At 30.3% G+C, this 16720-nt stretch overlaps 3 protein-coding genes across 3 annotated transcripts; 1 reads left to right on the top strand and 2 right to left on the bottom strand.

Annotated features, from left to right (window-relative positions):
- Positions 1–361: 361 nt before the first annotated feature.
- LOC107161635 (uncharacterized) lies at positions 362–9650 on the bottom strand. Its single transcript, XM_015508126.2, has 2 exons — positions 9314–9650; positions 362–4649 (listed from the first exon to the last, which is right to left on the bottom strand). Exon 2 carries the CDS (start codon positions 4640–4642, stop codon positions 1121–1123), a length of 3522 nt encoding a protein of 1173 aa, XP_015363612.1. The 5' UTR covers positions 4643–4649; positions 9314–9650; the 3' UTR covers positions 362–1120.
- A 281-nt stretch (positions 9651–9931) lies between these two features.
- Positions 9932–13753, top strand: Eaf6 (chromatin modification-related protein EAF6/MEAF6). The gene is made up of 5 exons (XM_089219181.1): positions 9932–10229; positions 10903–11109; positions 11950–11983; positions 12071–12264; positions 12642–13753. Exons 1-4 carry the CDS (start codon positions 10155–10157, stop codon positions 12238–12240), a joined length of 486 nt encoding a protein of 161 aa, XP_089075307.1. The 5' UTR covers positions 9932–10154; the 3' UTR covers positions 12241–12264; positions 12642–13753.
- A 379-nt stretch (positions 13754–14132) lies between these two features.
- Positions 14133–16008, bottom strand: LOC107161619 (osteopetrosis-associated transmembrane protein 1). The gene is made up of 6 exons (XM_015508102.2): positions 15637–16008; positions 15359–15521; positions 15151–15271; positions 14859–15070; positions 14619–14787; positions 14133–14538 (listed from the first exon to the last, which is right to left on the bottom strand). Exons 1-6 carry the CDS (start codon positions 15732–15734, stop codon positions 14471–14473), a joined length of 831 nt encoding a protein of 276 aa, XP_015363588.1. The 5' UTR covers positions 15735–16008; the 3' UTR covers positions 14133–14470.
- Positions 16009–16720: the final 712 nt, after the last annotated feature.

Here is a 16720-nt window from a genome sequence, read left to right as displayed (position 1 = left end):
TAAGACGGAGACAACACATGCGGGTATCATGTCCTCTTAACATTTAACATGTTATAAAATTATTCAATCATTCAATAGTTTAAATTTTTAAATACTTAATGAAAACTTAATTTGTACAGTGTTATAGTCATTTAACAAAGTACAGACTATTTTTAACATTTAAATAAAGTTTTATGATTTATATTGTTTCAACCAGGTATAATCGACAATCGTATAGATTATGTAAAAAAAATATTTGTACCAGTCGATAAATAAGTATGTTGATTAGTGTAGCAGCCAGTCTTAACCAAATCACAACATTGGAATAGACTTGGCTCTTCTGTGGGGTATATAATATCTAATACAGAATAATACTCAACAATTATTCATCTACTAAATTTATTTATGAATATTTTAGAAGTAAAGCATAATTACTAATTATTAATAATTTAGGTACTAAAATGTAATTAGTATAGTTAGTATACATACCTAAAATACATCAAAAATGAAAATAATAAAACAAATTAAATTGTTAAATGAATTAAAATGAATTCTGCAAGCAACATAAACCTTAATCATAAGTCGGAACCAAAATGAGATTTAAAAAAATTGCTTGGAACATGGACGTTAATTTATTTTATTTTAAGAGATTCTAACTAATATTTATTATATTAAAATGTTTAATATATATATATATAATTACAAAAATAATATAATATGACAAATGTAAGTATAATTATTGTGCCCTTATCTATTAAATACTGTATTCACACAAGTATATATAGGTAGCTACAATTCAATAGACATTTTGAATTATGAAAACATAGGTAATAACTTAAAGGTATAATAATATAAATTATAACAAATAAAAATAGTATCTTTAAAAACATATTATTGAACACATACATTACACAACCTCATAGTTTGATGGAAAAATACAAAAATTAAAATAAGGTAAACTAAAAAATTAAATTAAAATTACAGGTAACATTAATCAGTCATTATTAAGTAATTTTAAAGAATAATGAGAAAAAATCATATTTATATCAGAGATCCTTATTAAACTACATTCCAAATTATGATTAAATATAAATTGTATTCATCATTTCTAGATTAGCTTTACTCGAATTTATAGAAATTATCATTTCCATTTATTTACATGTTTAATTGTTTGTAACTCTGTTTGCATTGGTATAGTTTTTTGAACAGGACTGTAATCCTTTATTTTAAACTTTTCGGACTTTTCCATATCAGAATCAATTTCTATAATTTCCTCGTCATCATAGTCTACAACCATATGTTGGTCACATGATTCATTCGAATTCTCTTCAATAAGTAATTGATTTTGTTTTTTCATTTGACAATGTTTTTGTTTTAATTGACAGGTATTGTGTCTTTGAGCGGCTTCTGCAAATTTCAGGTTGCATTTAGTCATATTATTCCTGAACCTCAAGTATACTGTCGATGGTTCCATTTCATTGTTTAACTCTTTGGCTATAGCTGCCCATACAGGGCTTGTACAACTTGCAATCAAGTCATTATGGAATATATCATTTTTATATTTATAAATAGCATCATAGAATACATCATCGTTTAAATTTGAAGTTTTTGTGATATTTTTTTTATCCATCCTTGCAGTTTGTTCAGTTTTTAATGTTTCTTTCCACAATGTTTCTTTTGATTTAATAACTTGGATTCGATTTTTAATTACCAAAGAAGGTTCATTGGTCCAATCCGCTATACATTTTTTTATTAATTTCGTTCTGCACGAATCACTGTTTTGACGAAACTTCCAAAACGCTTCATCAGGAGACAGTAAATTGTTCATTAGATTTGAGACGTCCAACCAAACAGGACTTGATTCCATAGCAAAGTTACCATTGTTAATAATGGAATGTTTGAAAATTGATATTGCATCAAAGAACATCTCATCTTCGATGCTTTGGTCTTCAACAGAATATGCATCTTCATCTCCATCCCAAGAAACATCGTTTAATTTAAAATTTCCAAATAATTTCCCTTGGCAATTATGAGTGTTTCGTTTAAACCTCAAATAAGCTGTTTTAGCTTTGATTGCATAATTAAGGTGTTTTGATATATCATTCCAAACATCATCAGTAGAAGGCACTATACAATTATTTTTCACTAATTTATCTTTGAACACTAAACAAGCTCCAATAAAGTCATTTTCTTGTACATAGCCAACTTTTTGTCTCATAGATATCAAATCTTCAAAACTAGTGTCCGCGTCACCTTTTGTGTAATCGTGGTCCATCTGAGAGGTAATTTTTGATGAAATTGGTGAAGAAATTACTTCTTTTTTATCTGTTTCGCAAGCTTCTAAAAGTTTCTGCTGGCAATTATGTCTATTTAACATAAAGTTATTATAAAGAGTTAATGGTTTTACTAAAAAGTTAAGTTTAGATGCAATTTCTCTCCAAATTGGATCACTAGGTTTAGCATGTGTTCCATTTTTAAGTATGGAGTCTTTATGGTTAATTATCACATCTAAAAACTTATCTTTGTCAATACTTTGAGAACGACAAAAGTCTTTTTTTAATGATTTCAACAGCTTTGTACGGCAGCCATCTACATCTTTAATGAATTTCATATAAATTTCTCTGGGTTTCAATACATTGTTAAGTTTTTGACTAATTTTTGTCCACACTCCATTATTAATATTTGCAATGACATTATTGTTTATAACCGAGTGTCGGTATGCAAATAACGCTTCAAATAAACTGTTTTTAGGAACAGAGTTAATGCCAAAAAGTCGAGTACGGCAATTTTTATAATCATTAATGATGTATGAATAAACTTCATCAGCCTTCAGATCTTTCAAACGACTAGATATTTGTTTCCATACAGGATCATTGTTTAAAGCTATTTGTCCATTGGCTAATAAAATAGAATCCTTAAATTCTTTAACCACTTCAATAAAATCGTCAGTAGATTCATTAGAAATATTGCATTCTACAATTGGTGTTAATTCAGTCATATTTTCAGAATCCTCGGGATTTTCTCCGGAAAACACACTGCGTTCTGTTTTAAGAGCTTGAATCATTTTTGTCTTACACAAATCTTTATCCTTCAAAATAGTGTCGTAGATAACTTCAGGAGATAATGCAGAGTTTAATCGAAGAGAAATCTCATTCCAAACGGGATCACTTAAATCTACAACTTGATCCCCGTTCATTATTGAATATTTATACAAACATATTGTTTCGAAAAACTGGTCTTTATTAATCGTATCTTTGTAGTTGTACTCTGTTAATAATCCAGTAGGTTTAAGAAGTCTATTTAAGCATAGCTGAGAATTTCTTGTTACTCTGAAGTATACAGTTGCTGGCTTTAAAGTATCATTAAGATCTCTTGAAATTTGAGTCCAAACGGGATTAGAAAATTTAGCTATTTCACTTCCATTTTGTAAAATATCATCACGGTATTTACATAAAACACTAAAAAATGTTTCATCAGATACACTATTAGGTTTGTTCAATTTTGGAACGACTAATGGTGTAAAATTCTCATCTTCTTTACATTCCTCAATAAGTTTAGTCTGGCATAAGTCATGATTACGAATAAATTTAGAATGGACATCAGATGGCTGTAAAGCGTAATCTAACATCTTTGCCACTTCATTCCAAACCGAATTATTGTATCTTGCTATTGACCCATTTTGTATAATCTTTTTCCTATGGGTGTATAAGGCTTTAAAAAATTTGGAAGAATCTTCAAACTTTAAACTTTTCTTTTTTACTTTGTTTTGTTGCTTTTCCATGGATGGTACATACTTTCGACTAGGAACGTCATAGGTTTTGGCTTTAGAAGGGTCAAGTTTACAATGAGTAAGTAATTTTTTATGACAATTGTGAGTATTACGTTTGAACCTCAAGTAAATGCTATTAGGCTTTAAAGCATGGTTCAAGTGTGCTGAAATTTGATTCCAGACCGAATCAACACTTGGTGCTACTTCTCCATCCTTTAAAACCTTATCTTTAAACTCGAACAAGGCATCATAAAATGTTTCATTATCAACATGACCCGGTCTTTTTTCAACAACTTCATGGTGCATATCCGTTTTCATCATATGGTTTAGTATTGATTTATCTGTAGTTTGACTTTTAGGGTCTTTGAGATATGCTTCGATTAACCTCGTTCTACAAGAATGTTTATTTAGAATAAAACGATTGTAAATACTTTTTGGTTTAAGTATATTATCTAATTTTGAAGCAACACGTTCCCAAATATGATCAGAAGAACTAACAATACGACCATCTTTCACAATTTCGTGCATAAAATCGAGAAGCGTACGAAAAAATGTTTCTCTAAACATTTTCTTTTCACTCTTATTCATTGAAAAATACTTTGAAGTAGATTCGCGCTCGGTATTATCATCTGGATCTGATTCGGGTTGGAGCTGGTTTTGATTCAATTTTAACATGAAATGATTAGAAGGTAACAATATACCAGATACAGGTTGTCCTTCGGCATTGTTAATCAGCAATATCTGATTTGACTGGACGGATGATGTAGAAGGCAGAGTTATTGATGTTTTCTCAGATAACTTAGCCAAAGTAGAAGCATTGATTAGTTTAGTAGTTGGTTGAGTTTTAAACGTATTCATTTCTTCAACAGCTTTACACATAGTTATGACTGACATGTTTTATCTGAAACATAAAAAGTACATGTAAAATTATTTTGAATTTGTGGTATATTCTTACTAAATCGTGTATACATTTACATTTTATATAGTAAATAGTAAATACATGTATATATTATTTAAGTTACAAAACATTATATTTTCTGAAAACCATATGAAAAATAATAAATAATGGCTACTAAAAATGTCCATAAAAAAATATTTAACAGCGTTGATACTATAAATAAGGTAGGTAAATCTAAATGAAATATTATAATAATAAAAATAAAAATATTAATAATACTATAATAATATAAATATTGTTTAATAGCGTATCTATTTATATTTTTATATACATTTTCGTTTAAAATGTGTACGATTCAATAAGAAGGAAGATAATATTATTTATTCAATATAACTAGAAGGACAATTTACTATAAATAATAAAATATATAATAATAATACCTACATTAAATCGTAACATAAATTTAAACATTTTTATATATAAGAGTATAAGACATAAGTAAATCCATACCGATTTTGTTAAAATAGAAATGTTTGCATTTGATTATGTCTCAGACGTATTTATAGCAAAAAATGACTTTAAACAAATAAACAAAATAAATATTAGAAATAAAAATTATTTTTCAGTGAGTATTTTGCTTATTTAATTGTTTTTGCCTTTTATATTAGTATACAATAGATAGGTACTCTGTGACCGTAATAATCGGGTCATCGCGGGACCCAACAACAGAATAGCATATAACATTATTATGCTATTGGGAATAAGTTTAAACCTAGAACAATCGGCCACCGCCCACCACAGATGCGTTCTCTAAATAAGTGGTCATTAATCGATGGAAAAAACACAAAATTCCGGAAAATATAAGCGAAACGTACAATAATATTATTACAGCTGATAGTCAGCAAGGGGTGTGTTTTCAATGCGCGTCGAGCTCCGGGTCAATTGCGGCGGCAGATTAATCTGAAATATCTACCTAACAATAATTTATAGCCATAATAAAAAAAACTTTTATTCATACATGCAGACTAAAGCAGAGCACCGCACCGTGTATATGTTATTGATAGAGCATAACCATGTATAATAATTCAATAATATATAATATACGACATTAGGTATATCAACATAATCGTAAATTCGTACCTACGCGTGTGTTTATTTATTTATTAAAGGGGCGTATTAAAGTATACCCACATGGCCACATTATATTTTACTAAGACGAGTAAGAGAAAGAGAGAGAGAAAGAGAGAGAGAAAGAGAGACATAGAAGAGCAGAATGCAAATTTGGCCATTTATTGGCTAAAAAAGTAACACAGGAACAGTTGATAACATCAAAAATTGCATAGTAAAAGTAAAAAACAGAAATAATATAAATATTGATTGTATATCCCGATTTACCATTGTGATTGTAAGTGCTACATTAACGAAATACAAAAATGAGCAAATTAAAGTGATTACAATATTCGCTCCGTTTGGAATATTTACAAACAAAGTATATCGTCCGTCCATATTGACTGTAGATTGTAGATACGGCATACGTATACTATAAACATGAGTGCAAGTATAGGGTGGCTAACTGAGCCACCGAGGGGATATGGTAAACGCTTCTCGTGCCAGTTTTACATTTTTTTCAAACTCAGACTGTGCCAGACATATGAAACAAGAGAACTTTTACGTAAACACTGTTGAGTTTGAAATAGTGCACAAGATATACATCGATACAACGAAACTATCAAAAACGTGGATACCAATTCTCAGTCAAATACATCGTCGAATCCAGTGCTCAATTTTTTCAATGGGAGAGGGGGAAAGGCCCAAACAAAGCTGTAATACGTAAGCACGGATATTTTTAGGATTTATCGCTTGAAACCATGAAAGGCATTGTGCAATTAAGAGGACGTTGTGTGTTGTCTCCATCTTACAAGTGCATAGTAACATACCAAATTGTACGCTCAACAAATCACGTTCAGCTCCGTTGGTTTAAAAATTAGAGTGAATAGTGAATTGTCCTTTTATAAAATTAAAAGGTAAGAGTATTACTAAGACGACCTCATGGGTTTTTTACTATATCTTAATTTTGAAGTGAGTGATAAGTATTTTAAAATTGTAATTGTACGTTTTAAAATAGTTGTTACTCATTTTAAAAGTAAAATATAGTAAAAAGCCCGTGAGTTCGTCGAAATAATAAATACTCTTACCTACTTTTAAATCTTATATGTAGTATGTTACGCACTTGAAAGATGGAAACAGCACACGTGGGTATAACGTCATCTTCTGGGGCGCAACCCTCCCCCCCACCCACCCACTACGAAAAATATTTTTTATATTTGATTTTATATAATATAGCATTATAGTATATTATTATTGTTTTGTCATTAATATATTAGAAATTTAAAGTGATGAACGATGACGTTTTTTTCCAATATTAATTACCATAAAAAAAAAAAAAAAATAGGTATATTGGATAATGATACACATAACATATTAATTGACAATAGTTGTACCTACGTGATGACTAATGAGGTTTGTGGCAATCGCCTATAGATTATTTCGTTGAGAACAATAATTATTACTGTCTGTGGCAGTGTGGCAAGAAGTCCCGTTTGGAAAGATCAGTTTATTCTATTTTTCTGTAGTGTTCATTACGTATACCTACGTGTTCGAAGTTTATTATTAGTTTAAAACCTAAAATAAATATGTTTTGTACTTATTCTTAATATAATAAACACTTAATGTATTCTAAAAAAGCTCTCAAATACATTTTTAACTGATTAAATTTTAAAATGATGCTATTTATTTTGTAAAAGAATGATTTAAGCCCCCTCCCCCCCCCCCCAAAAAAAAAACTTAATTAAATCTCAGTCTATAGCTCTTTTCCTTTTTAACAAAAATCCTGAGCTCATTGAGCTTCTGTCTAAATATAATTATATAAGATCTCGAGATAACACATATACGTAAGACGAAGTAACATCTACGATGAGTATTTATCATAGGCGTGCGCAGACTTTGTTCACAGAGTATGCGGCTGATAAAATGTGCCCCCCGGGCCCCCCACAGATATAAATGCTCGTAAAATGAATGTGCATAACATTGTATTATAAACTTATGGCTGCTACTTTACTACTCTACTGTCACTTCTATTATATTCTATGGTATAAACTACTCAACTATAATAAACATTATATATTATTATATAATATATTAATTATATCAGTATTTAGACATCGTCTTTTCTAGGAAAATATAAATAGTAAATACCTACCTACCCAAACAATAAAACCCATATTCGGCGATATTCCCTTAAATTATTGAAAAACGTCCAAAATGAATTTAAAAACAATTCCATACTCCATATCGATGTCGTATTACCATTTTATAATCCAGTCAAAATTATGAACTTAGGCATTGTTCATGTGCCCCCAAGCGTCTGGCTGCAGGGTGTGCAGGCGCATACCCTGCATACCCCGTGCGCACGCCTATGGTATTTATATATACCTAGTTTATAGTACAGTACTTACGTACTCTGGACAAATTATATCCACCACTCAAAAGTTGGAAATTCTCTGAAATTACCCATTTACCCATCGTCAAGCACTCAAGTCACATCATTCAAATATGTCTCGACCATGCCCGTTAACAATTTTCTATCAATCTCATCACTTGGATTTGCGCGCCAGTGCGCCACTATATTAACTGGACCATAATAATATGGTCGTGTGTGTGAATGTGTAGGTTAGGTTAGGTTGGGTTTTCATTCACATTCACATTTGATAGGCGATAGATATAATTTGAGAGCCTGGATAAGGTCGTGGTGGATTATTTCGGTGATTATAATTTATAACATAATACATGGGTAATTTTATAATTTTATAATCTTATATCAAGTATAAGTCAATGCATTAAACATTTAAGAACAAAAAAGGCTCTGGGAGATATATCCCCATCAACCCCTCGGCCTCCCCCTTAACTACGCGTCTACGCCACTGGAAAACTCACTATTTCGAGTTATATCTCAATCGAAAAATATTCCATACAATATTATCATTGAGTTATGACTTATCCACCTTACCTTTATTAAAAAGAAGAAAAACACTTATTTAATCGTATGCGCATATTTTTTAATATTATCGAATTTATTCTAAAGGCATCGTTTAATAGCACTGCCGCACTGGTATTATATAAGTGGCGAATCCAGTCTGAGATAACATGGAGGGGGGAGACAAATATTAAAAATAACTTAAAATTTGTTAAGATTCTTTTTACTAAGTATTTTTTTCCTAAATTAAACGCCCACCTACTTATGAATCCGCTCCTATGTTAACTAAAGTTCAATGCCATATATTATACTTCAGTGGCGTACGCAGGATTTTTCAATGGAGGAAGTCTTAAAAATTAAAAATCATCCAACGATACTCGGATTGCTAATAATATCAGTTCAATAATTCAATTGTAGTTATTGTATTTATATTTGTAGACTTTGGTCGTAATAATCAGCTAGGTGAAAAACTGATTTTTAAGATACTTTATATTAAATCATGGGTAAGTATAAAAACCAATATAATATCAAATAATCGAGGGGGCTTCAGTCCGTTAACCCCCCCCCCCTACCAGCATACGCCACTGAACTTGTACTTCTTTTCTCCCCACGAAAACCTCCACACAAAAATTACCTCCACCGAATCGTCGCCAGTCGGACATCCGCGATCAGCACTGCAGGCGCCCCGTTTGGATTCCGTCGACTCGACTCGATTACCGTTGGCAGCGGACAGGCATCTGCGGCGTACTACTGTCCAGCCGTCGCGACGATGGTCGGCGAATGTGTCCGAGTGCGCGAACCCACACTGCTGCACCAGCCGAACACCCGCGTGCACAGACGACCGTTTTATTTATAGCGACCGCGACGACGTGTGGCTTGAGGCGTGCAGCTGCTGTCCGGCGCGCTAACCCACTGCCAACTATACTGCAGCCGCCCGGCCAGGCGGTCGTACGCCGCGCGCACAGATGTCGGCCTACGCGCGTGGGCGAATCAATAATACGCATAAGCCGTAAATCAATCCACCCGGAGCGCCAGGACAAAGCTCGCAGAGCTTGGTGCGCGCGGGATACAGACGAAAAATAAAGCTCGCGCCGCCTAAATTAGTAACCGGCACAGTGCCGCCAACGTTCCCGGCCGACAGTGTGCCGCCGGTTTTCGGATCCCGCCAATATTTCGGAGACAACAAAATAATATGAACAAACCCCGATCACGAGCGACTCGTGATGATATACTGATAACAGACACCGTTGACCGATTGCTAATCAGTAATGTGTTGGAAAATCAAAATTAAAACGATAAATTGAATTGAATAACGAATAACAATTAACGGCGACGACGCATCACGCATTACTTTGGTCAAGAAAAGCTGTAACGAAATATTATTTCATTGGTTTTTATCGAATTCTCAATCGTGGTTTGGGTGGGTAACGTATTCGAACGGTAGATACTTGGCACGGTTTCCAAGCTAGCACGCCATGTCCAAGTCGTCTGGTTCCAACGACTTGCGCACCGAGCTGGCCGAGCTCGTCAAACGCAAATCAGACATCGCTGTAAGTTTTGTACGGAACCAAAGGTTTTTCAACGTTACACTCTAATTTGTGCCGATTGTTGTTTTAAATACTGGTAAATTACATATTATTTCGTGTCTACGAGAGGTATATGTTATAAATTATAATCATTACACAACCTCCGTGACCATTCAAACTCGTCGATAATTGATATATTTAATTTGGTAATTCATACGTAAATAATACAAAAGTTTGACCAGAAATACAGTACGTGTTGACACAACAAAAATTATTATATTATGTTTGCCAGCAGTTGTGTACTTGTATATTTAATGTTCAAAAGTAATTGAATTGTACAAAGTGTACGCACCAATAATATGTATCTACAAAGCTGGTTACATCTAAAGCGATTCGAACACGCGCGCCAAAGCTTAAAAGAGTGATTTGGGAATAAAATATTATAATAATAGACATAAATAGTACTCAGTAATTGATCAACTATTATGATTGTTCTAAAATCTCAAACTATAATAGGTTATGTTTATTCCTACTGTACTGTTTAATAAAATTATTAAATGAATAAAAAAAAAGTGTTTTACATTGATATGTACATTTTATTATAATTTTTCACATTGAAATAAATTAAACAATTTTATTAGGGTATTTCTATTAATATTCGTTTGTTTTTAAAGCTAATGATTATTTGTGGTTTTAGGAAACTTTAGCCAATCTTGAACGTCAAATTTATGCATTTGAAGGAAGTTACTTAGAAGACACTCATTTATATGGTAATATCATTCGTGGTTGGGACAGATATCTTACATCAGCCAATAAACTCCCTAATTCTAAAAATGAACCGCGTAACAGGAAATTTAAAGAAGCTGAGCGTCTTTTTTCCAAATCTTCCATTACTTCTATGGCTGTAAGTTTAGTTTTTATAAATAATAACTTTATAATGAAGTTTAAAAAAAGATAAACCATTAAAATTGTTCAACTTTATGTTACTTCTTAAACACATTTAAAAAGAAAAATTCCTATTGGAGACATACAAAATGAGTTTTGATTGCAGTCTGCAGATTCGTTAAAATATAATTGGTTGTTAAAATATCTGGTGATAAAAGTAATTTATAGTTATACTTTTGTTATTAATAATCAAAAGTAAATAATTATAAGTCGCACTTAATCGTTAAATCTTAAATTTAATAGTTTATATAAAATATAAATTTTAAAAAAATAGTAAATTTATTTCATCTTTCTTGTAGAATAAAGAGCAATTTTTGCATATTAGCTACATTTTCTGCTATTATTCTATTGATATTAATTTTGGCACACTTTTATTGTTATGTTTAACTTCCATTGTTATGTTCAGTGAAAACTGTTAGATAATATATTATATGCTAATAAAATCTGCATTTTAATTCTTAAATATACCTGATGGTAATACATTTATATTACACTATACTCTATTCAAAATAAGAACGTACCTCTGTGGCGAAAAATTTTTGCTCGCAATTTTCAGGCACTTCCCTCAACAAGTCAACATATTGTGAGCCAGTGCTTTGAAACAAAGCCACACCCATGCACTCAAGTTGGTCTAAACTCACTGCAGCCTCATTTTGAATATAATATAAAATAAACATTGTTTACTTCATTTGATTTAAAATGTACCTATTCAGACTTAAAATCTATAATTCATCCTTCACTTACAAATGGTATTACATCTGAATTTATTAATGTAAGCTTACATCTTATGTTTTTTTAGGCTGTGAGTGGTTTAGTAGAAGCTCAAGAAAAAGGTATTTACCAAATTATTTAGTTTTTCTGATAACTAGATAATGAAAATAAACTTATTATTAATATAATTAAATATTTATTATTGTCAGCTGAAATAAACAGTGAAACTGAGTCACAAACAGGAAATAGTGGTAGTGAAGATAACATGACCAAAGACAGTGGAAAAACTAATAGTTTGACAAATGGTCCAACCACTCCCAGAAATCCTTTAGCCTCTGCCAAACGAGCGTCCAGTACAAAAAAAGTTAAGAATCGATGATCTTCGTTCAACAAACTCAATAGAGTAAGTATATACCCTCTTTTTAATATGAATTATGTAACACTTTATGAATATCCATAAAATATATTTTCAACTATTTTTGTAAGTTTGCCTTTATATTATTTTTATACACATAAGTAACTACTTATAACCAATAATAAATAATCGAGAATTTGATATTGACAAATACTTAAGGATTTAAAATTTTAAACAACGTACTTTTAGTTATTAAATATTTATGTTTCATGGTTTATATTATTACATCAATCATCAACTTACTGGTTACTATCAATACTATCTATTTATTCAAACTTATTGTATTTTAATATGCATATAAAATGCCATACAAAACTACACTCATACCAAATCTGTTTTTTAACAAATAATTTTATTTCATTCAGGTTTTAAAACAGTTCCAGCGACCACAGTGAGAACGTTGTTATGTTAATATTATTTAACTTACAAAATTTTTGTAAATGTATTATAACTACAATAATCTAGAGCTTAGAATTGTTAATTATTGCAAAAATATAATTTTGATTGTAAATTATTGTATAATAATGAAAAACTAAAACACAATGATAATTTTCTAACATAGCACATTTAACACATTGACTGCCATGCGGCCGCCGGCGTCCGTATAATAATAATTAGGTATTGATAATTTTTAGACCGCCGGCTGCCGCACTATATCATTCGTAGGAGGCCATACGGCCGCGGGCTGCCGTAAATAAATTTGGACTTATATTATTAACTTTTCCATGGCGCTACAATAATGATCTTGAAAATATGCTGTGGCGTAGTGGGAATAGTTGCAATTTTTTTGGTGTAATAAACATAATTTTAACATTTTTTTTTTCTATTTTTAATTTTTTTTCAAATTCAATAGTATATATATATATATAAATACAAATTTATAATGACACTGAAAAATGTCTTTGGCATAAATATTCCTGAGGCCGCCGGCGGCTGCATGGCAGTCAACGTGTTAATAATCTTTTTTTTATAAATGTATAGTTTATATATGTATGAACAATAATTTTAAGAAATTTATTAATTATTAAGTCACACAATATTTAATACAACAAATATTAATCAATTATAAAATTTAATAAATTTTTTATTCACTTATAAAAGTAAATATATTTAAAAATGAATATGGAAATACTCAAATATTACACTACATTTAAAATTAACATTTCATCTAACTAGAACAATGTAAACTATCATCAATAATTCAATTAATTGAACATTCAGTTGAATATAATTTTGATGATTGAATTCTAGAAAATATAATTGTTATTTACAAATTATGCAAGCGTTTTTCTAAACTCAATAACAAATTAAGCATTAAAGCATGTATAATATAGAAAGAAATTAACAATATTATTCATTGTTATTTTAAAATAAAACTAGTTTATTTGGTTTTTATTGCATCACTCAATAAGTTAAGTCAGTAATTGTATGGCTGTTTTGCGATTATCAGTAAAATATAGTTTATGATTGAAATTAACCAATTTATCAACAGATAAAATATTTAAGTTTTTTAGCACGAGTTTTTGAATTATTGTTATACTATGACCATCTTTGGAAATTTTAAGACAATAGTATTGAATTTCACTTGTCATTGGTAAGGAATATGTGAATTAGAGTATTTTTGGATTACTCTGATGTGCTGGATAATTTACATATATCCATATAAATATTCATATGTATATATATATATATATATAATAATTAACCGACACATATAGAAACTGCATCCAATTGACATTTTACACCTCTTGTCTGATATGGATTGAATAGAAACAATTATCCACTACATTGGTTTAGCATCAAAATAATATAGAACAATTAGCACAAGATGTGTATGAGTATTTGTGTAATACAAATGATAAGTTAAAAAATATATATTAGAACCGATAAAAATAAAAATATATAACTTGGTATAATTCTATAAAAATTAAACAATAAAAATGATATTTAAATTACAATTTGTTTCCAAGACTTTAAATTGAACATAATATTATATAATAAATGTAGTACAATTTAATTTTATATGTCTCATAGTTAACAAATATCACAGTTGACACTAAATATGATTAATTAACTTAACAATTGATATATATGAATAAACATGTTATATTACCAGATACTTAAGTCATAATAACATAATGAATGTAATAAACATTTTTAAAGTACTGATACTCCATTCAATACTAACACTAACTTAGGATATAACAACGTAACCGGAAGTTGATGCTGCATTATTAGTAAGCCTTTGGTGCCAACGGTTTTCTATGAATCAATGAATATTGTAAGTTAACCATACCATAATTTACTATAAAACTAACTATTTAGAGAAATAAAATACTCACGTGATAATAATACATTTGATCTTTCCTGGGATATTAACCAATTGATAAAATAAAATAAAATAGGCATTAAAAGTACAATAAACGAAATGACAAGTAAAACCCATTCAGAATCATAGTTAGATACATGGCATTTCCATTTTAAACTCCAATCACTTTGGGTGTTGTTTATCTACAATAAATCAGTGGTTTAAAATGTGACTTTTAAAGTAAACTACTTAACTAGCCAACCAATTCACTCACCAGATCAACAACATCCATACAAAATGTGTTATCGTTTTTATACCTATTATAGTAATTGGTTAAATTCACATAGTATTGTTTGCAGTCGGTACAAATTGATTCGTTTGAAAATTTGGTGTTATTTATGTGTTTTGATATACACTCATCTAAATTATCACCTCGTGTCATCACTCCTTTCGTCTTTTCATTGAAAACAGTACCATTTAAACACACTATAATAATAAAATAAAAACTGGTTATATTACAAGTATAAACAACAAGTATTAGTTGTAGTAAATATGTAAGTACTGACGTTTGCAAGAAGCTTTGTCCCACATATCCAACACATAGTTATAACTTGCATACACAACTTGTAAGCGATCAATATTAGTCAAAACTGCTCGACAGTCTACCTCACTATCATTGTTATGTAACTGTTGAAGGAGAACAAAAAAAAATAAAATAACAATTACATTTATTATACAAGTAGTGAATAGTGATTACTTCACAGTTGTACAAACCTTTTGTATTTCTTCGTATCTCTTGAAGACTTGATTGAACTCGTTCGCACATTTTTCGCATACAGTGATTGGCCGAGCATTAGTTACTACGCACAGAGTGAACCTGGCCGTCTCGTTGGCAAATGATTGCAAAAGACTTTGACATCCATCAGGCAATACATCTCTAGACCGAGAAATGAATGGACATCAAAGCAGAATTCATTTGAAAACGATTTACTTAAAAATACTATTGGCTATTCACAGATCCCAAAAATAAATCCTGAAAAATGTGTACTTACATGGACGTAGTAGACGATGTGGACACATTTGACGCCAATGACGATCGTGTGCATAGATAAAATAAGAACGTATACAAAAAATAAACGTTCTTGGCCATGTCCAATGCTTTACAATATTGTTATGTTAAAAATATTATCATTACTACGTACAGGTGCGATGTGCGATTTCAAAATTTTGTCGTTCGCCAACAAGCAACAAGCAAGTTGTACTTGTTCGTACTACGAACATGTACGTGGTACGTCATATATTTACTCACACTCTTTGTTAAATGTTTTGAGTAAATCACTAAGAAAGTAAGAAATTAAAATCTATAGTTATCAATGTATATCACAGTGACAGTTTAAAAATAAAGAATAAAAACTTATGTCCTAACAATTTATTGGTAATATATGAAAACTGATAAGATTTATCAAGATTGGATTCGACACGAAATCCAATAACCTTCGATTGTCTTCAACACCCCATAATTAATGGTGTCTGGTAAGAAGGTGAATCTCTAATTGGAACTTTTGAAGGGTCAGAAACATAATTACCCCTTTGCATACCCTGGATCCGCTACTATTGCTACTCATTGAACTATTTATTTAGGTACAGGCATAAGAAAATTTCCATTTTTATAAGTTTTTAAAAAATTATTGCCAGTTAAAAATTCAAACTCCGTCAAAACGTATTAATATGTAAGACATCATTTTCTTCGTAAGTTGTTGACAGAAATTATAAAAAAAAAAATCAGAATAAATCCACAATAAATTCTTATACAAGCGTCTTAAGTTAAAATTTGGATAAAATTCATCAAAATTACGAAAAAAATTATTTCTAGTTGGAAACTCATATAAAATTTCCCATCATCCTATTTCTATCTTACTATCTCAATTACGTTAAAAAAATTTTTACCAGCGTTTGAAGTTACACATTGCACGTTCTCCAGTAAATAAATAAATTCTCATGGAACGATTCTCGTATTTCGTTTTTTCACAAAAACTACTCTTCTATGTAAGTACTTGACATTTTCAACAAAAGTTTATTTTATTCTCTAACATGATAGTTTACTGTTGTTAGTACTTTAGTAGTTTTAAATAACTT

Source organism: Diuraphis noxia, unplaced genomic scaffold (genome assembly GCF_037042655.1).
Source record: "Diuraphis noxia isolate RWA-SAM2 unplaced genomic scaffold, SU_Dnox_SAM2 contig0002, whole genome shotgun sequence".
Taxonomy (NCBI): domain Eukaryota; kingdom Metazoa; phylum Arthropoda; class Insecta; order Hemiptera; family Aphididae; genus Diuraphis; species Diuraphis noxia.
The sequence above is the reverse complement of the archived record's forward strand: the minus strand, read 5'-3'. Positions and strand labels throughout refer to the sequence as shown.

Excerpts from the sequence above, each read along its gene's own strand:
- LOC107161635 (XM_015508126.2), bottom strand. The coding sequence starts at position 4,642 with ATGTCAGTCATAACTATGTGTAAAGCTGTTGAAGAAATGAATACGTTT.
- Eaf6 (XM_089219181.1), top strand. The coding sequence starts at position 10,155 with ATGTCCAAGTCGTCTGGTTCCAACGACTTGCGCACCGAGCTGGCCGAG. Across the intron at positions 10,230-10,902 it reads AACGCAAATCAGACATCGCT|GAAACTTTAGCCAATCTTGA; the intron begins GTAAGTTTTGTA and ends TTGTGGTTTTAG. Across the intron at positions 11,110-11,949 it reads CTTCCATTACTTCTATGGCT|GCTGTGAGTGGTTTAGTAGA; the intron begins GTAAGTTTAGTT and ends ATGTTTTTTTAG.
- LOC107161619 (XM_015508102.2), bottom strand. The coding sequence starts at position 15,734 with ATGGCCAAGAACGTTTATTTTTTGTATACGTTCTTATTTTATCTATGC. Across the intron at positions 15,071-15,150 it reads GGACAAAGCTTCTTGCAAAC|TGTGTTTAAATGGTACTGTT; the intron begins GTCAGTACTTAC and ends TTATTATTATAG. Across the intron at positions 14,539-14,618 it reads ATCAAATGTATTATTATCAC|AAAACCGTTGGCACCAAAGG; the intron begins GTGAGTATTTTA and ends ATTGATTCATAG.